This window comes from Numenius arquata, chromosome 3 (assembly GCF_964106895.1).
Source record: "Numenius arquata chromosome 3, bNumArq3.hap1.1, whole genome shotgun sequence".
NCBI lineage: Eukaryota > Metazoa > Chordata > Aves > Charadriiformes > Scolopacidae > Numenius > Numenius arquata.
In genome coordinates, this window is record NC_133578.1 from 22321023 (window position 1) to 22343413 (window position 22391).

Genomic DNA, 22391 nt, shown 5'->3' on the forward strand with positions numbered 1-22391 from the left:
CTGTGAACCTACCCAGAATCAAGGTGGTTAGTGAGTAGCTCCAAAGTCGTTCAGGTTAAAGAAGTTGTCCAAAAATTATACACAGAATCAAAACAAAAATAAATGAATCTTATCCTCATCCCTTAAAGTAACTTCTAATGCTGTAAGTAGCTGGAAATCGGTTCTTGAGAACACCACACCACTTGTTCTTCCTGTCTTATGCAGCAAGGCAGAGAATGTAATTTGGTGCAACAATCATATCAGTTGACTGTTCATCACTTTGCCATGTACTTAACTGTATGTAGCCCTTAAAATGCTTAGTCACGAAATTCAAAAATCAGAATAACATATTTTACTATTATCAGTATTTATCTTGCTATCAATACTGAAAAAAGAAAGAGCGTGTGACTGTGGCAGTTAGGCTGCTAAATGATTTCTTTGCTCTAAAATATACAAGAACATTAAACATTTTAGTTTAAAACAGCAATTCGAACATGATTAATACAATGCTTAGCATATTAAAGTGAAATACTAATAGCAATTATGTTTTAAGTTTAGGCTGTCCAAATGATAATGGAAGACTAGACATTCACCCCTTCTTTTGGTATTCCTCCTATCTGAATATGAGAAAGAACAGCTCTGGCCATTTTAAATAATAATGCCATTAAATAGCATCATGGAAGACGGTATAAGTATCTTTAGCAACGTTTACTTCAACTGACTGTTAAACAAAAAACTCCTTTTTTATATACATAAAAATTTCAAAATTTTCTAGAAAGAAATGAACTTTTTTTTAATATAATTCTGAGAATCCAGTGTGAATTTTGTTACGCAATGAATAAAGCAGCTCTTTCTGCGACTGAGACAGTGTTCAGACATCAGAGTATTACGTATATTTCACCAATTTTGGAACTACTGCATTTTGTATCAACTATAAAACTAATATGCACTGTATATTTTTCTCCTTTTTTTTCTCTAATTAACTGCAATATCAGTAATTTTCAGATTTCAACACCTGGAGAAGTCTTTTTGGACGTATTTTCTACATTTTATCTATTTCAGATTTCAGGTTATTTCATTTCTAGAAACTACTTTAGAGAAACTTCTGGTAACAGCTGTACCTGCAGCACGCTTGTTTCTGTAGGTTCTCAATATGCTGCTATGTGAATTACCATATTTCACAAAGCTGGTATAACATTAGAACTTAAATACTTACGACATTGTTGATGCTCATCTGAGCCATCTTCACAGTCTTCCTCATCATCACAAACCCATGACTGTGGGATACATTCACCATCAGTCTGACACTGAAACTGATTTCCCTCACAGGTAGGTTGTGCTAGTGTAAGGAATGAAAAAACTGTCATTTCACAGGCATCTGGGAACGCACTTTCAATAGAAACAATTAAATAAGGGAAAAGGAGACTTAAGATTCAAGCATTGATTGACTGTAACTTCCACTAAACACACAAAGCATTTGACAAAACAAAGAAAATGGACAGAGCAGGGAGAAGAGAGCGGGCCAGAAGACGGATACTCAAGGCAAAATTTAGTTTCATGAACTCCTGTGTAGGAATCTTAAGTTTTGTAGCCTCCCCTTGAGACACAGGCTTCTCTAGAGGGCAGGTCACAGCAAAAGCTTAAGGCTCTCAATTGCCCTCTGGCAGAGGCTCTTTTTTTTCCACTTCTGTAGGGAGCCATGCTAGCTTCCCTAGTCCCACAGGGGTCTGTTCAAATGTCCTTTTGCACCTCAAGTGCTCTGTACCTGGAAGGAAGAGGGTCTCTCAAAACAAGCTCATGACTCTTCTCTGTGAATTCATGAGGCAAAAGTGAGGGTCGGGTCAGGACAATCTGAGTGTTGTTGACCCACCTCGACTCTATACTTTTCAAATAGCCAAACAGGGAGCCATTAGAGAGAAAGATCAAAATAGATGTTTGAAACTGTGTTACAGCTTACTCCATCCCTAGTTAATACTCCTGGGAAGAATCACTAGCACAACACAGTCCAGGAAACAGGACTCCAGTCTTACGCATCTTTTTTCTCAGGATCATGTTTTTTGCAGTACTGCAAAGTCAACTAGAAACACTTTGTGCCCATGGGATGATATGCAAGCACAAGTACCAATGCAAACAAAGCATCAAAGGAGAAAATTAAATCACTTTGTAGATTTAGAGTTGAGAAGTACAAAATTACATTAGAGGAAATTAGAGGGATAAAATTGATCACAGACAATGCACTCCATGTGTACTGTTTATTTATTCCTGTTTTAAGAACCAAAGAATAATCTTGTAATATAATTTTAACCTCAGGCCAGTTTTAAACAGTTTAAAACTATCTTCCTAGACACCCATGTGCCCCGCTATCTATAGCACATTAACATACCGGTTTAAAAAGCACAAGTAACTGAAAAACAGTGAAAATTTTAATTTTCATCTTCCTAATATATCACATGTATGAAAATGAGAACAACTCAACTTCATGCTTATAACTATGATGAATGTATTAAGTGTCGGGGGCGAGGTGTTATCTATCACAAAGTCAACATGAATTTTACCCACTTCTTGTTCAAAGCCCAACCACTTCTTTTTCAGAACTAAGCTGAAATAGGAAGCTATAGTACAACACCGTTTTGTTTTGCCAGTTTAAGGCATTCTTCATCCAGAACGCCACTGGTTTTCTGAGCTAACTAAAGTGCTAAGCAACAAATCAGACTGCCCAGCTGTGTGAATGACCTCCAATCATTATATGGGTCAAGCAGCAAAGAGACAATCCAGTGTGAAAAGAACCAACATAAATTAGTCTTTCTCACTCTCAGTCGGCTGAGGGACAAAAACTGGCCTAACCTGTAAGTGGGCTGATAACTGCATCAGCCCACAAGACCTCAAAGAACACTAGAGCTGAGAAGGTAAAACACGAGTTCCTGAAAACAGACTGTAGGGGGAATTTCTTTATTTTCACGACTTTTTAACATTCAGCTTGAGAGATTCTTTGTGCACAGATATTACACCCCATGTGAATGCAATTGTTCTCCCTGAGTTGCTGGCACTGAGGAAAACACAACCAACTCTAGAGAACTAACCAAGACTCTACTTAAGGTGCAGTAGGTACAGCTTGTTGTCTAGGACCTGAAAGATCCAAAGATCTGGAGCTCAAGTGATGCTGGTGGTAGCTGTATGTACAGCCAATATTCAGGATTACTGCAATAACAGAATAAAATACATTTCTACATCTACTTAGAACGTTAGTCATCAAATGAAATGGCATTATTGGACACTCAGATTTTTAAGAGAAGGCTAAGTCATATTAGAAGTTAAGCACTACTTGATTTTCTGACTACCAGAGCCAATGGGCTCAAGAAATATGACTCTTAAACAGGTTCTGCAGTCATCTCAAGAAAACTAGGAGCTTTCCTCTTCTCCAATACTCATTTGTGTACCACAGGTACAGTTGAGCACATTGGGATCTCAGTATTTTTTATATTACGAAAAAGTTGCTCTGTAGTTGTTTCACTTACGACAACCAGCTTCATCTGTATCATCTGAGCAGTCTCTAGCCCCATCACACCTCCAATCTGCAGGAATACAGCGACCATTTCCACAGCGAAACTGCCCCCGCTCACATCCTGTGGTAAAGAAGAGTAACAAGCAGGTTACCAGAATCAGCACATAAAAACAGACAGTGGAGCGTGTTCCTCTCAAACAACTGTAATCCATCTATCACCTTACAGCACGGAAAGGAGAGAAAATAATATTGCGATAATACAAAAATATAAATAAGTATATATATGTAAAAAGATCTCTACACAACCAAAGAAAGAAAAGAACCACCTCTAAATCTTACAGGAAATTTCCCAACTAGAAAGTTCCCATAATTTTAAATCTGTACACTATACAAACAAACAAAAATAACTCAAACAAAAACAACCCCACAAATAACAAAAAAAGAAAAATAACCCAAACAAGTCTCAGAGGAGCATCTACACAACATAAACCTATTTAGTAGGAAGGAATGTATCAATTTAAATTCACAAGCCAAGCAGTATAGACTTAAATATAGGTAGAGCAGCATTTTCCACATGAGAAATGGAGTTAAAGGTGCTAAAAATTAGCCCTCCCCAGAGCCTCTTGAGGACTTAAAATAATAATAATAATAATAATAATAATCATCCCCTTAGCTGATGTGGAAATCTTGTTTCAGCAATGACTGCTTGAAAGTATAGAAAGACTTCAGTTTTGTTTTGTTCTGTTTTTTAATAATGCCATAGTATTTAAAATCTTTCCTCTGAAGTATAGGAAAGCATGTCTTCAGTCAATATTTGAATAGCAAATAATTTTACAAGAAATTAAGCTTTGAGACTTTTATTGTTGATCAAAAGCTATCCTGCTGTCATTCCCTCCTGCTTGACCTACTAAGGATTAAGACCCGATAAAGAAGGATTCATTCCCAGGTGTAAATGCAGCTGGATCAGGCCTTTATTACAGTCGACTAATGAAATCTCCAGTCCTGTAGAAAAGAGAAAATGCAACGTTTATGGCCTTTCATTGTGACTACAGCCTCATAAAAAGGGAGTGAACAGTTTTATAGGCCCCCAAACAATGAGCTATAACATAATTAGGTTCAACAGAGCCCTGTTTCATGTTAATCTGTTGTCAGCACCTCAGAGAAGGGAAGACTGAAAAAACCCGAGTAGTAGCAAAGCCTAACTCTGAAGAAAAAAATCCCGTTTCCTGATTTAATTAATAGCCATATAATAAAACTAGATCTTTCAATTATTCTGAGTGATTTGTCCAGAGAAGATAACCTCAGCACACATAAAGCACAACCACCTACTTTTTGAATTCATGATGACATAAATAACATGCTACCTTAACTTTCATGTAAAACCAGGCATATCAACACTGTCACATAAACACAGTTAAGTGATGTATTCCTAAGGGATATAGGCAAGCTACTTTATGCAAGGAATGTTCAAATCTGATTGTCTGGTAGTGACATCCTGATTTATAATGTATCCTGCAAATGGTCAAAAATTTCCCTTGGATAAATGGTGGTACGGAGTGGTACAGGAGTACGTTCACCCAAATACCTTCTATAGACTAATGCATGATGGTGGTTGGTGGTGCAGGTCTGGGGTTGGTGGTGCAGGTCTCTTATCAACTACCTTTAAAACACAACAACCTCCCTTGCAAAAATGCCCTGAAGGAATGTACAAGTTCACTCTGGAATCCCAGGCCCTCTCGCTGAATTTTGCCCTACAAAGCAACATTTCCATATGAGATTAGCAGTTAAAGCTCTAATAAACACACCACATAAACCACCATTTATTAATTGGAATTACTATGCAAAGCAAATAGTAAATCTACTTGTATATTTAGTGTATTATTGCTATTCAAAACGACTGGAATATTCATAGCCACTTACTTAAAAAGAAGTTACAATACAGAATTAAATCTGCATCCACGTGATTAGAATTTTTAATGAAACAGATGCTTATAGACAAGCAATATGAGCAATTTTTATACTATTTCTAAATAATAACTAGCTCAAAACACTTCAATCACTATATATAACACTGCCAATTTATTTTGCCTATCTTGTATTAAGTTACTACAGTTAAACATACCCTTATAGTGATATAAATGAGGAGATAACACAGATAAACTTTTTAGAAAGCATTATAAATGCAGCAGCCTTCATAGAGCATGAGAAACGGTAACTGAATGTGAAAAGAAAACCTGCAAATCACGCAGTTCTGCACTCTGTAATACTTTGCAGAATTATAGTATAAGTTGCTCACACCTACATACAGTAAGCACTGTATCAATGTCCGTTTATACAATTCTTCAGCAGACCTGTTACAGTTCATTTAATTATGTCATTTGGTTTCTCAGATGTTATCTTCCATGCTTACTCATAACTGAAGGCAAAGAGCTCTGAAACACCTATAAAAAATACAAAAGACTGATACTTCTTTTATCACTGGTTTATATTATCTTTAGAACAAAGAAAATTATATAGCAGATAATGATATTAATTCATTTAAAAGACAATCTTTGAAAATAAGTAATATGGGAGAAGGAAAAGTGAACTGCAGTATCAAGGGCCCTGCTCACCAAGGTTTTAAAAAGCTTGTGTTTCAACTGCAAACAAAAACAATTCTAACTTTGGTAAAGGAGACAGTAATTGTGGGAAAAATGCATGATTACAAAACTTCTGCTATGAATACCCAGGAGAAATATCCAAAAGGAAAGAAAAATAACCATGTCAGCAATAACCAGGTTTGTTACTACAGACAACTAGAGAGACCATTTTCTTGAAACTTAAGTGTACATATTCTGCTAAAAACAAGTACTGGAAACTTAATGAGATTTGATGAATTGTGATTTAGTTGCTATGAATTTAATTATACATTTTAAGCAGTATTAATTTAAGTAAAAGTGTTGCAGGCATTACTCACACTGACTAGCAGCTTCCACAGAGTAAGTATATGGAGTCCAAAAGGACTATGTCCATTGGCATAAGCTATGCAGTGTGAGTCCGCAGCACCTGGGCTTCAGCAAGAGCAGGGACTGTTAGAAGACAGGAGGTATCTGCTTGTTTAATGTCATTATTTGAAGCCTCAGTTCACTAATGGATTAGTCATTAGTAATTTTACCGAAGGTTTTGCTTTCTATAAGACTTTTTTTTTTTAAATGGCAAGGCAGCTCATGAATCAGTCAGACATTGCCAAAAATTTCTACTAATGACCTCATTTCCATAGAAATTCTGATTTTCTCTGACAGACGCTGAGAAAACCAGACAGCTCTTTCAAGGAAACAGAATCCTGCTAGCAGGATTCCTGGAGGAAATAACCACCAAGTTTAAAAACCAGCAGTAAAACAATGTCTTCACTGTCATGCTTAAAATTTGCTAATAAAAAAGAATCTAGGTGACTTCTGAAAGTTCAAAATTCAGAAATGATTGAATTTTTGGTGTTGCTCTACTTTTACTATAATTCAATTTTAGTCTTCTGACTGTGATTAAAGCACTACTAAAATACGGACTAAAAAATGCATGGCAGACCTTGTAAATCACACCAGAACATATATAAAGAAGAATCTCTAGGCATTAACAAAAATAATTTTTAAATATAAGATCTGTTTCAACTGCTCAGTAGCCAGGAAAAGACCAAGGAAAACACAAATACATTATATCATCTTTAATATCAGCCAGTCTAATACTGAACAAAGATCAGAGGCATCTCTGGAAAAAGATAGCCCAAAGCACTATTTATAAACTTCTTGCTATACTTACTATCTTTGGGCTTTATGCTAACTTTGTCACTAGACTTTCTGCGGGATGCTCTTTTAAGAGACTCCTAAGTGGATGTTTCAGATTCACAATTTGCTCAGGTAAAAACAAGGTGAATATTACTGGCTCTGAGTAAGCTACTTGCACAAAGATTATGCCAGGTAGTTATTTTCCACTGGAATAAAGCAACATAATTGTCATTTTGTCAGAGCAAAGACTGAACAAATCACTGACCAAATGAAATACCTTTTTTTTTTTTTTCCTTTTAATTTATTAAAAATAGATGTATCTCTTCCCAAAGGAAATAATGCAGTACAAGCATTATTCAATACAATTACTTTATGTTCTGCAAGACAAGTTTTGCCCAAAAAGTGTTGCCTGCACAGGAATGAAGTATTGCCAAAGACAAACCCCACTGCCAGGATGGTAGTCAACCTTCATATCACTAATGAATGTTACTCAATGTCACATTAAGTCATAGGGAACTCCAGCAGAAGAGAGAGAGGTTAATAGCTTCAGGCATTTCACAGCACAACGGTTTAACCCACAGGGCTACAGTCTTCAATGGGAAGGCAGTCCATTACACTCTCTCAACCCCCTTGCTGCTTCTTTTGCCCCAATATGTTTGTGCAGAAATATTTAGATTGAGAAATAAAGCTTAAATGCAATCCTCTTGTATTAAAACCAGAATGCTATGTTCAGTTTATAATGGAAACCAATACTGCCTTACTCTCTGCCACTCTTTGCATTACTTTAGACTCCTTTCAGTTCCTCTCCAAACAGTTCTAGTCTTTTCTAATTCTTTTCATACATTTTCTACCTACCCATTCAACCTTGAAGTCCCTCATACTTTTAACTTTGACTACAAATCTTTTGAATTACGTTTGTCATCCACAGATTAAGGGCTCCATGACTGTCTATTCTGACTGTACAGAATAGGCCAAACCCCCTCATTTGTTCTTTCTTCCTTGCGTCACTGCTAGCACCTCATTAACAGTTAAGCTTGAATGAAAGATTTAAAGTAATGAAGAATGTATTAAGCCCAGGGTAGATTGTACCTCTCTCAAACTGTCCACTCAAAAATGAAATTTACACTGCTCCAATTGCTTTACACTCCAGGCATTGCCTCTCTCAACAGATTTTTTGCGTTTGAAAGAGTAACTTTCTTCAAGGCAACATTTTTTCAACTTAACAGTTCCACCTTTAATACATCTGTAGTTTTTCATCAAATAAGTGCAAATGAACTGTACAAGTCTCTTCCACACAAATTTTAGAAAAAGAAAAATAAGCAACAAGCTCTCTTTTCTCCCCTTCTGCTTTCCAACAAAGGGTACTCTTTGTTCCCATTCGCCCCCCAAACGCAACAGCCCGCTCCAGTGGCCTTGCAGGTAGAAGAATCCTGGAGAATCACCTTCCATATGCTTTGATGTCAGATTTTTGCCTAGCTTAATTACATGTCAAACAGCCTGAGGTTTTGGAATGCTCAGGGAGGGGAAGCTGAACCTCTGAAAATCCCATCTCTGATCCCCCACACTAATGAAGAGAGAAGCAAAATCCATAGTTCAGGAAAAACCTGTGCTTATTATTGTAAAGTGCCATGGGATACTGAAAAGTAGTATTCTGCTAGCAATTTTAATACACAAATTAAAAATATTTTTTAAAATACAAAGAAAAATAGTTTGATAAAATTATGCTCAATTTCATACACGTTGAGACAATATTTAACTTTTAGTCTTTCTACACTCTGCCAACTCCATTATATTTAATACGAACTATTGAGATTAAAAAAGCACAGACTACACAAGCATTTACAGGTATTACAGAAATCAGTACAAGATTTATCTTCAGGCTTCAAGACCTTGCAACACAGGATGTCTTTGTACCTACATGTCTCTAAACTATAATAGAGAAATAATTTTAACTGTCAATATCAATAAAGAGACAGTAAAAATATGAATCTGCCCCCACTTCACATGACTGCAAGATCTCTGTATACAGATCGATAGGTGGACAGGGGACTAGTCAAGGGACAAGCAGAAGAGCTCTAAATTTAGATCTAAACTATTTGTTTTCAGTTACAAGAGGACTATAGATTCATTTCTGCTAATGCCTCAACATAAATCCAAGAATTAAAGAAATTCAGGGTTTTAATCTACTGAAACTAAGCGGGAAAGCTTTCCTGCAAAGGAAAAAGGGTTCAAGTCTCCTGCAGACATCAAGTTCAAAGGAATGACACTGTAAATGCCTCCTAGCAACGTTAAAGATATTCATAATCCTCATCCTCTCTACCTTACTTTAGCTTTATTAATTGAAAAAGTAATGAATGCAAATAGCCTGGTAAAAATAGAAATGGTTTATAAGTTCATTTTTAACAAATCTATTCAATTTTAATTTTTTTTCAAGTATAAGCCTGAACTAATAATAAAGACAACAAGCTCCTAATTTTCTGATAAATCACATATGAACCTCTTAGAAAAAAACCTCTCAGCTTGAAATTATTTTTTTTCTTAAAGCTCTGGTATTCAGAACAAAATAACTATGGTTTCTACGTTACCACTTTAAAACCAGTCATTCTAGAAAAAGTGGGGGAAAAAAAGAAAGATATATACAATATTTTAAAACTATTCACACTGATACTAAATGTAAAAAAATAAGCTTCTTAAATTTAAAATCATGGCAGTTTATTTATCATACATGCTCACAAACAGCACATATCCATACTATGTATCTTTACCATCATACAGTACTGTAAGCAAATTAATCAAAATAAAGTTCCTTTATAATCTTGCTTCAACTCACACACTTCTTAAAAAGCAACAAATAAACTCTTACTATCTTCTTAGTCCTATAACAAGGCAGGAATAAGAAATAATCCTTTTAAACAAGGGCTAATTCTAATAGACAGGAGGTGATACTCCTTTCTACTGATAAAGTAAATATTCCTTATATTGAACAGACCGGGTTCCTTCTTCCATTTAAGTCACTGTCAAATTTACTACTGTGATAACTGAGAATCAGCCATTAATTTTTGTTGGACACTTTCTTTAACCCCAACTGTATATAAAGTATTTTCCAAGGTGAGACTAGCAAAAACTATTCATACTCCTTTCTTAGAGAATTTACTGAAGCTGTTATGTGTATGGCCAAATTCAACAAAACCAGTATTTGCAGTACTGAAAGATTAGCCTTCACAATATAAAAACATATTTCAGACATGTTACATGTAAAGAGCACATTCTGCACTAAATTGGATAACCTCAACCAGTTTTCTTGACGTTAAGTGCCTTAATCCATATAAATCAATTGTGATTGTGTTAGCTGGGTAAATTAAGCAAGCACTGTGGATCTCTAGGAAGTACACACATCAGAGCTCTCCTAAATCCCAGAAGCTTCTTTTTCATGAATGGCACATTAAATATGCAAAAATGTGTTCTAATTGAACAAATGACATAAAGAGGAAGAAGAACAAGCAAACACAGTAGAAATAAAGACACTCCAAGTTACTCACAGAAGGAAGCATCCCAAGCATTTTCATAAGAATGAACCTTGCTAATGGCCCAAGGCTGCTATAGAATAACAATTGGGTACCAGAGTGAGGGAGGAATATGACAAAAGAAGGAATATCTTCAAGACTACAAAGTATTTACAACTACATGGTGTGTGGAAAATGAAAAAAAGAGTGCTTAAACAGTTTAGAACATGTACAGTACATACCACTGAGAAAGTCCAATAGATGCAGTAGCAGATGATAAAATAAACTTCTCCGGAAGTTATTCTCATTGGGAGAACTGTACTGTTTTTTAAATAAATTTTCCAACCAATGTGCTGTTTGTTCTCAAAATTAGACCCCATGCTGAGATGGAGAGCTGCATTCAATTTAGTCATACTCTCCTGAAAGCTGATGAGTCATTGTAGCACTAGGAATCAGCCTCAGTAAAAGCCTTCCAATCCCTTTTGTGACAGTGAAATTGTGTCATTTTTTATATTTCTTTTATATATTATTGCTAGATTGAAAATTTCTATGCACCATATAACACTTTCCAAATCATAAACTTACTGGAATATTATATCACAAGTTATTAAATGAAAAGTGAAACTTGTAATGCAAAAAAACAAACCACTTTCACTTACAGGTAAACACAATAAGCATGTAAAGTGAAAGCTATTTCTCTCTTCCCACCAGAGAACCCATACCTATACCAAAATTCTTCACTACTTGAGTAGCACCATCATAACTAGTGGGACACTAGATAGAAAAGACAATTTAAGCTGTGTCCCAAAGCTTCACAGGGTACTAGTCATCCTTTTGCACTCCAAAAATAGTGACTGTTACTTGTCGGAAACTGAACATGTGAAAACATTTTAAGAAAAGCATAAAAACTGAAGTGTCAGTGCCAAATAGATAGATCATCTGCTACAAGCACCTAGTGTGCCTAGACAGACATTCTAATGCTACTTACTACTGCCTGTGACATTAGGAACTACATATATTTCTTCGGATGCATGGACACTCATCATCTTTCTCCCTTATTCAGTAGTGACTCAATTTCGGCTAATTAGCAGCTAATAGCAATGGCTGTGTCACTCCTTATCAAGCTTCTTGAAAAGGAAATCCCATGTGCTAAGGCAGGCACCTGAACTGAAACAACAGTGTTGTCCAATGTGCTCACTCAAAATGCAACTTTATCTTATTAGACCTGAAAAGGAATAAGAATTAAAATCACCCTTTGGCTATTTAATTTTTAAACGTGGTTATTTCCTTCATAGTTTTCAGTTTAAAAAATAATTTAAAAAAAAATCCTTTCACCCAAATATTAATGAGTTTGTCAAATTAGAAGACAAAGTCCTTTAATTCATCAGAAGAGGATAATTACAAGTAATATCATCTCCCACTAAAATATTACCCTTCTTGTCGGCCCCAGTGGAAGTATTTTACTTAGATCACCCCCACACCAAACTCTACAACTGTCAGATATATTCACCCATTTGGATTTTTTAAGGGTGCTTGATTCTGCTGCTACTTTCCTTCATTAGTGGCTGCTAGGCATAGTATTTCAAGTAATTTTTTAAATTACATTAGCTAGCTGCTCTAAGCAGCATTCCAGGCACAGAGGTGAATAGCAGGGAAGAAGGGTCACCTGCTATATCGCTGGCCACAGAGTCTCCATACAGAATGTTTAATTACCAAGATTTTCCCTTAATGGGGTGATAATTTGGGTCTCTCTCTCTCTACTACCTTATGAAATTTCTTGGGATTTAAGTCTCTGAGAATTCTTGACCCCTATTAGAAAAAATTAAATAGGCCAACAAGGTAAAAAGTATTGCACATGTTAAAAAAAAAAAAAAAAAAAAGGCAATCCATTGCTAAAGTGTCTTTTCTTTAGGAAAAAAAAGCAGGGGGGAATGGTTTCTGTAACCTAATCGGTGATAAAGGCGATAAAGTCTTAGTGTGGATGAAGTACTTCATCAAGGTTGGAGCTTTTACCTCACTCTTAATTCATTTGAATTTAACTATTTGTCTTTTAGGTTCTTTTATCCTCAAATAAATCCAAGAGATACCCAAATTTCTAAAGAATTTTAAGTTCAGCTTTACAGTTTTATTATTTTTTGTATTTTCACTGTAAGGTAACAAATTTATAATGCATTCTATGCCAGGCTTAATAAAGCTAAAACCTACAAAACTAATAAAAGCTTGTAATAACAGCATTTTTCCATTTCCACTGTTAAATCACTGGTTTTATTCAGCTGCCTCCAGTTAGAACACAAATTCCTTGACAGGGTATCACTTCTGCAAGTGCCAAAGGTGCCCAATGGCCGCTGCTGCCCCCTGTACCCAGGCAGAGGTGCCGGTGCAGCAGCCGGGCGGCCTGAGCAAAAGGACAGGCCAGAACTCAGCTCTGTCTGAGGCTCTGTTCAGATTTCCTGTTGGTTCAGCCAACAGAAATTTGTCAAGGCTCAGATTAACAACTGAAGTAGACGCAGTTTAATTACTCCATAAAATACCTTTCATGTACTGCCAAGGTAACAAAAGGAATTTTAGTACTTAGATGCATTTACAGAATACTAGGAACAAAAATTCATTTTCAGTGAGGCTTTAAAGTGCATTCTGTCGCTCACCACAGTAAAAACTGCAAAGCTCATAAAAACAGCTCGTGTATTCATAGGGAAGCCATCACAAACTTTGCCACTCATTTCAGACACAAACTGTAGGTCGTTTGTTTCACATGAAATGGTTTAAAAACCTATTAGATCTCACAGTAGTAAAAGTTATTTTTAACGCAGCTAGAAGGCCAACAGAAACTGCAGCAGCATTCCATGTGCTTGGTTATCGTCCAACTCGTTTATTCCATTGCAGGTTGAGAACAGCCCTAAAATCCTGCTCAAAAGCGAACACGTGAGCAGTCCCATTCAAGCCAAGCCATCTGTTTACACTAGACAACTTTACAAAAGGGTTTCCTGCAGTGCTAACACTGGTTCACTATAGCCTTGATGAGACCATTCTTGTAACTAGCCTGCTAGCCAAGTATTTCCTATATGTTCTTAGCAGTAGCATTAAGCAGTGGTTACATGGCCAGCTGAACCAACCCACTGACTTACCACAGGAAAAAAGGGTCTCTCTTTCTCTACCTCTTTCCAACTCCTCTCCTTCTCCCACTTGATGCCAAGGTTCACTTTCTTTTCCAAACCTCGGTCACTACCAGACCTTTCTGCAGTCTGCTCTACATCACAAAGCCACCAGGAAACTAATTCCCTAGGCCTGGTTTAGCTTTCCTCCAGGTTTGTAAGTGAAAGCAGCTGACAGAGAGGTGCGATGAGGAGCAGTGCTAGCATAAAGCAAGCAGCAAGAACCCAAGACTAGCAGCAACATGGGAATGGAACATTGGAGAAGAGAGGATAGGAGAGTGGGGGCTCCCACTCTCAGCAGCAGTGAACTGTTCAATTGGCTCATCACACCTTATGAAACTGTACCCTTAAATGACAAGGTATGACAAGGGCTTGATCAGATCTAAATGGGGTTTTCCATTGGTGTTGAGTGATGTGAACCTTTACATAGTAAACTTCCTTCTTCTGTGCAAATCTGGGGAGGATTACTGATATATGTATGTGCTCCAGTTCTGCAGGTACTATACTTCCTCAAACTAAACTTGCTGTGGTATTTATCTGAGTTGATAATGTGCACAATGATTTCTGAATATAAAAACCATTATCTAGATTCTAAATATTCAGTGAATGTATCAGTTCCTGGGATATCTTGTGGGATACGCCTTTTTGGTTTTTTTTTTTAGAGATGCCACAGAACACAACTAAAACCCCCATCCTTCTTCCTCCACAAAAGCATGAGCCTGCAATCCCCATCAAAGGGAGTCCCTGTTGGGACAGACCCCCATTCTTTGACTCGACTCAGCAGGGCATACTATCATGACCTGCTTGTGCAAGAAAATAATTGGGCAGACACACTGCTGCTGTAAACAGTGCCCTTTTGCTGAAGATCTGCCTTCTTGATTGTAAAACAAAGGCAACCTATTCATGTTAAAATAGAACAGGTCATAAAAGTAGAACAATTTCAGTCAATTCTTATATGTCATTTCATTAATCCAAAACAAAACTTGTAACAGTGATCCTCAGATTTCTAATCCACTTTAAGCATTGCAAAACAAAGAAAACATTAAAAGCCTTGAACCCAACAGTAAAAGCTTATGGAATCCGCTAAAGGCTATCCATTCCGTGTAACATTTTTATGCTTACTCATTAAATTTCATTTTCTTAAACTGTTCTAAAAGTGTGCTGAGTTCAGGAAGCAAAAAGTAGTTAATAAAATGAACATTATCTTAAGAAAGTGGACTTCAAAATGGATCTCAAACAATAGTAAACTATTAAAAGAGATGTTTACTCTTCATTAAATCTTATTTTTTATCTCAGATCAGTACAACTTATGCATAATTTCTTTGAAATTAATGGAGTTGCACTGGGTTGACTCAGAAGAAACCTCGTTATCCTTTGTCTAGAAACAGCTCAAGATATCTTTAAGAATAAGGTATAATTATCAAATTATATACAGAAGGACTTTAGTTTTAAATAATTTGAAGGACAGCTCTGTCCTTTATTTGCCACATTCAGTGTAAGCTAGTAAAAAGAAATTGACAAATTATCTGATTATGATCACTAATTAGCCACAGAAGAATAAAACCATAACTTCTCTTTAAATAGATGTCAACCTGTAGATCATTAATTAGAAGGGACCTTTAAAGTTTTTCAACAACGACAACTTCTAGAAAGTATAATTTCCTCTGAAACATCCGAAGTGCTATGTGGTTCCAGCACTTTTTAAGCAAAGCTCTAAAAGAGGAGAAACAATTTTAAACTCCTGCTTAAGAGAGTCATAGTACAATGGGATTCAAAGTTACTTATCTGTCTGTCTGAAAAGTTTTCACAAGCTCTCAGATCTAAAAATAAGTACTGTAGGAAGACTGAATGACATTTGATCCAATATTCATAAAGACAAAATGAACTACCTCTACAATGTGCCTGTTTACTGCTCAATTAAAAACAAGAATATTCAGATTAAAAAAAAATTCTCAACAGAAGAACCTCCAGGTTTAGTGGTAAATAATGAGAAGCTAAAAAAAACCACCATTGAGCTTTGATCTGGCAATAATCTTACAGTGCAAAAAGGCATATGGAGGGGAAAAGGCTCCAACCAGTATGATTGATTTCATGTCAATCGAGGAAGCCCAAAAGGAAAAGAATTAAAAGGCTTTCAATGAAATTGCATTCTACCTTTCCCCCAAATGAATCTTTGCTCATTTCCTGCAAAACACACAGAAAGTAAATCTGGATTAAAGTAGGATTTCATTGCTCAAATTTCCAATCAGCTCAATATATGAAAGAAGGTTTTGCTTTGTTTGTCTTACAAGGAAACAGAAGCATCACATACATCACACATTTATCTTAGTTGAAATCTCCTTAGATGCTGTCTCTCTATTCGTCTTGACTCCTGTAGTTTAATTATTTACTGTAATTCTAGCATTTGGCACAGAACCTAAATCTAACCAGGTGTCATCCAATTACTGCTTTCAATTTTTAACTAAAATTCTGGGGTTTGTCCCATTCTTCATTTTAGCTGATTACTTTGCAAATTCCTGATATGCTTTGCTGAACAGAATACAGAAAAAGAGTAAATTATTAAGAAAATTCAAGAGGTGTACTGAAAGAGGGCTAATCATTAAAAAGAACCATACAAAAAAAAAAAAAAAAAAAAGTCTGTCAGTGCACAGAAATACCAGTCATTAATTAAAATGTGAGAAGATTATAACGTGTTTCACTGAAAGGTACTTTTAAATTGTCAGCCCTCAGGAAAGAAACTACTTCAGACCCAGGTAGATGGACACTCAGTGGGATTTTTGTTCTTGATTTTGTGTGAGTACATCTCCAAGAGAGAACAAGCAAATTATACTAGTGCAGGATGATGAACACGTAGCCCATAGGTCATGCACAATATTTATTAAATTGTGTGTCAGGATTGCATTGGTATATTCCTTTTCTTTGCCACCCTTTCTCCCTTTTCATTACCCCCAGATCATCAGTCCCCAAGGAAAGTCTCACTCAAGGTCTTCAAACACTAGGTCTTGGCAGGAGCATAATCTTACAGACAGGCTTCTCTGTCATTTAAGTGTACACAGTATGTACGAATACTGACTCTGGCCTGTCGCCCACAGCAACGTCACTATACATCATCCTGCGGTCACATTAAATAGATTTGACTGAAGGCAATGTGTAAAAACCACTGAATTATTAATTTGGAGATTGAACTATTACAATGCTTGATGGAAAAGCATGTTTCTCCATGCCAATCTGGAAAGACTTGCTGTAGCTCGTCTCCATTTCATCTTATTGTACATATTCATTACTGGTGTCGCTTCAGGAAAATGTTCATTGGTGTGATATCATATCTTAGAAATCACATATAGATTCATTCTTAGAATAGCCTTCATTCTCAGACTAATAGAGATCTTATAATGGTCACAGTTTAGTCATATTGGCCTGGGACGCATTTAAGCTCATCTACCATTGCAGAGATTTAGGATGTAAATCAAATTTGATGCACTAACTTTTGTGTTACATCAAAGTTTCTGCACAAATCAAGTTTTGGCAAGATGCATATAGAATAGGTAATCAGCTCTCCTAAAAAAAAAAAAAAAATTAAATTAAAGTCTTCTGATCTTGAGATCAACAACAGAAACCTTTAAAAATGTCAGTAAACTATGAGTTTTTGAATAGAGGAGCAAAAAACAAATACAAGAGGTCAACCTAGCTGTGATCTTCCAGCCTCTTAACAGAGAATCCAAAAATTCAAAAAATTAGCATATAGGTAGAGAGAAAGACCATTAATGGATACGCTTGCATTTCCAGCTGCACTTCCCAGAATTTGAAAGTTTACACAAGTATTGTGATTATCAGCAAGGAAAATATACAGCCAGGCTAAGCAATCATTGATCTCATATAATTCACAGCAATGTGAATCTGGCATCTTTGATACCATGCATGAAGCGTGCCAAAGAAATAAAAAGATCCTCAGAATTATCCATCAGAAAGGTGGGGGGAAGCAAACTGCAATTTAAACATTGTAAACTAAACAATACACTGAAATCCTGGCCTTTAGCAATTTGGTACCTTGCAATAAATTTCAGCAAAGCCAGAATTTCAGTGTAAGTACATGCAAGTCTGAAAAAAGATGACACTGGCATTGTTTTGTAACTTGCACTAATTTAACAGAACTGATGACAAAAATCAATACCAATGTCATTTATTAAATGATTCATATTATTTTTATACTAATACATTTATTTTCTGGAAGATTTACATCATAGCTGTTGAAAGTAGGTCATAAGGACCTAACGGACATCAAAAAGCAACGAAGGAAATTTAAGTGACCTGAAATATATAGGTTACAGAAATATTAACTATAGTAGATTTGTGAAGAATGTTCTTAATATTTTGTGCCTAGGAAGAAGGATTCTCTTCTATAAAGAAAAGCAGGTTTCTATTCATGATTTTTATACAATTTCATATATATGAATAATTTTATGAAGAAACTAAACTAACAGTTCTTCTGGTGCTGAACCATTAAGAAGAGAAAAAATTCAAACACTCTCAGGTACTAAATCCTCATCAAAAAACATACAGCAGGCCTTCCATGTTAGATAAGGTGAGCCCAGTAACAGATACTACGTGGAATATTGCATGAGTCTGTAGATCTGGTATGCTTTGCAGGAACATTAAAGAACTCATTGTTCAAATGAGAAGTTGCCCTAGTGATCTCATTTGCCCTCTGCAAAACTGCTGAGAGTACAACATCCATCCAGTGCCTCTAGTTTAAGACTATGAGCGTGAAGTACTTTGAGATTCCTCAAAATAAACATTAACATTAGTCCCGGAACGCTCCTTCTTGACACTACCTTCACTTAGGTAGTTTTTTAGATTCCAGCTGCGTTTTTTTTTCTGGTAATTGTTACCCCACAGACAATAAGGCTTATAGACTAAAGGTTGCAGAACCAGGCCCTGTTCTACTGGCAATTACTGGAGGAAGTATTTTTATTCAATTTATAAGTGCTATGTTTAATTCCAGTAAATCCAGAATTAAATAAATCAAGGAAGAACCATGATACTATCATTTGAGCAAGTGCTCAGGTGAAACTATTTCTAGAAACATCCAGCTTATACCGGGAATACTCAGGTATTACCAACAGAAACCTTCAAAAACATCACGGAAGCACCTTTGAAAATACTGGATATTATTAGGCAAGATATAATGATTTTCACTCTGAGCCTTGGAACTGCTTTCATGATTCTCTCATGTTGTTTTTTCAAATGAGTGTCTGAAATGATCTCAACATTCACAGAGCTGAAACTTAAGGATACCAAATATTTCACAATAATAATCACAGTGTGGCTAAGATTGCTACCCAGAGATTTTACTAGTATCGGTTACCTGTTACTAAAACTTCACTGTTTCATTTGCACAGCTATTCTGCCCTGAAGGGGAGGAGCGAGCGGGACATCATGAAAGTAAAAAACTTCTGTACTTCCACTGCCCATAGATGCTAGTTCAAAGCTACCCTCTGCTTATCCTGTCATGTCATTTACCAGGCACGTCCTGAACAGTCAAAAGCGGCTGTACAGCAAAGTAATCAGAAAGAAATTTCGGATCAGCACTGCAGCTTCCATTCCATCTAATGTAAAATAATAGTGCATAGGATTAACTCTGCCCAGTGTGACCTCCTTGGCTAGAGCTTTTGAGGTCTCCTGCTGCACATTAGCTATCTCCTATTTCCCTGCTCGTAAGTGGGAGCTGCTAGCAACAGTTGCTGTATAATTACTTACTTGATTCTGTCTAAGAAGCTTAAACTAAGAGTTGAGCAAAGAAAGCAGATTAACAATTTGAACGCACACGTAATGCACAGACACACACACACCGGGTCAACACAGGGGGCCGAGGAAACGCACTTCAGCCACTCTCGCTCCAACAAGACAGGCTTCTTTTTCACCGCAGGGCAATTAAACCCCGCGAAGAGGGGGAGCCGGGAAGAGATGGGCTGCAGTGAGAGGCTGGGGAGAGGACCGAGACAGGGCCGCTCCATCCCCTGGCAGGCAGATTAGCGGCGGAGGAGCGGCACTCAGCCTGCTCGGCCCGTCACATGCTCCCACGGGTCGCCTAGCAACAGCAAAGCCCAGGGAAAAAGTTCTCCCTCTCTCAACTTCAAATCTGCGTCTGAGACGGACTGAGGGGAGCTTATTGTGCTCCAGACTAAGCATCTGTTTCTTTCTTACAGCCTTCTGTAAGTGACTGCATATACCACACGTACGCAAGCCTGTCCACGCATAACGACCCCCCTCGCCCCCCCACGCACACAGGCACAACCTGTCTACGTGCGAGCGCCGCAGCCCCTGCACTTCTCATCAAAAACAACGCCAGGTACAAATTTAGCGGTCACCAAACCTGCTCTTGGAATGCAGGTGAACTCTGCTCCGCAAAACCACCCACGCCTCAGTAGCAAGAATGACACAAAGATTGCAAGGGAAAAAAAAATGCAAAAACTCTGGGGTAACTTTTTTTTTCTTTTTTTTCTTTTTTTTTTTTTTTAACCTTCTCCCCAGCCAGTAAGCAGTACTGGCTCCAGGGAAAGCTGCCCGCTCGCATCTCTGTAAAACTGGGAGTTTAGACCGTGGAGTTGCAAAGCCTAAGCTGTCCTTTGAAATTTAGCAACATTTGTGAGTCGCTGTCTTGTACAACCAGAAAAAAAGTTTGTACAAGGCAGAAAAACAATCAGTAAAAACATCCTGGGATAATTTAAAACCAAGATGAAGTGAAGCTAAAGAGCCGGTGGTGTTTGTAGTTTTTTAAGACGCTATTTCCTTTTCCACAACTAAATCGACTCCATCAAATGACTCCTGGAGAGAGCCAACTGTCTCCCCCAGCTATTAGAAAGACCTCCTTGAAACGGCTCCCGTTAACCCTCTACTTCCAGACACTTTGGTCTTTTTCTCATAGAAGTGCCCAGGACAGGGACGTGCTCCTTGCGGTGCAAGCCCCAGTCTGGAGAGGCTGGAGCATAGCGCTTACCTTGGCAACTGCCCTGCATTATGCATGCAGTGAATAATATGAGCAGTTTGCAAGCAGTTGCTGCTCTTCCATCCATCCGATGGTGAGGTCCCATCTGGGCTGGGATGCTCCAGCTCCCCCAGAAGCTGGCTCCTCCACTCTGGGGTGCTGATCTGCACAGCAGCAGCACAAGGAGCCTGGTGTCTTTTTCTTATCCCGCTAGTTGCAGAAGAAAGGCGTGTTCGCCTGTTGAGACATCGCGTTTTCTATAAACTCCCACCCTCCAGACATTGCATAAAGCTCTTTATACCCGGCGGCCCCGGAACTAGCATGAGGGAATCAGGCACCGCTCCAGGCCCTGCAGCCACAGGCTGCCTCTGCCCCTCCTTCCACGCTTTGCAGGAGAGGCAAGATGCTTCCAAGTCCCTGCACTTTGCAGACTTTGTATCAGAGTCCATTGGTGCTACACTGCGTATCTTGAGTAGAGCAGGGGAATTTCAGATGCAAGTGAAATATATCCCAGGTTTTAGCGTCCCAAAGGCATACTTCAAACAAGACAAGTATTTTTGACAAGTTTGAAAAACATCACAACACCTACTTACCAATGCAGGGGGTAAAGCTTAGAACTTTTTATTTTTATTATTCCTCACATAAATATTGTGAAAGGAAAACTGTAGGGATGAAACTTACTTCTCTACTTTCTTAGCAGATAGAATCAGTTTGGTAAAGTGCTTTGGCTGTGAATGCTTAAGATATCAGCCAGAGACACCTTAATTGGGTTCTAACTCTCCAACAGTGCGTGCAGCACATGAGAAACACACTGCCTGTGTTTTACTGCTGCCGTTTCAGGAACCATATACCTGCTAACAAGGGTAGAAGAGTGTACAGTATCATGGGGGAAAGATAAAGACACCGTAATACTTCAAGCTGGAATGTAGTCTTGGGAAAAGGGCAAACATTTTGGAGGCTTTGCTTGCAGGATCAGAAGCATCATACATAAACTGCATGAAATGAAATCATTATTTTGTTTTATATTAGTCAGAAATAGTCTTCCACATAGAAAAATTTAGTTATGCCACACTGTTCCTGTCTCTATGTGTACACACATACACATGCATGTGAACAATGACTACTGTGCATACATCCCATGGGAGAAAGATGGGTCCATTTGTCTTACAAGAGGCTTTGTCAGATTAATTTTAATGACACCATCTTTATAAATTCCATATATTGTTTACATTAGCTTCACATCATGTTCATTATACTGCAATGGGTGTTTGCTGATACTGCAACAGAACTTAAGTGATATTTCAAAGCATGAACTCTTCATCTTTTTGCCATAGATTGCAATTTCCATTAAGGGGTAGAGGTGCCTGCATTATTCTTGCAAAAGTTGCAGAAGAACATATTGTTGCTTATTAGCAGATTATGATTTTTCTCCGGATCCTGTAGGACACTAATCCCCCTAAACCTTTCCCTAAAGGTTTTCTATCTATCAAGATAGAAAAGGGCGGAGGGGGG

At 37.4% G+C, this 22391-nt stretch overlaps 1 protein-coding gene across 1 annotated transcript in view; it reads right to left on the bottom strand.

Moving 5' to 3' along the window:
• Positions 1–20985, bottom strand: part of LRP2 (LDL receptor related protein 2) — a 128028-nt gene extending 107043 nt beyond the window's left edge. Inside the window, exons 1-3 of the mRNA XM_074145954.1 lie at positions 20892–20985; positions 3495–3602; positions 1196–1318 (exon numbers count right to left, since the gene is read on the bottom strand). Coding sequence (XP_074002055.1) covers positions 1196–1318; positions 3495–3602; positions 20892–20985 — 325 coding nt within the window. The remainder of the gene's footprint in view (positions 1–1195; positions 1319–3494; positions 3603–20891) is intronic.
• Between the last annotated feature and the right edge of the window lie 1406 nt (positions 20986–22391).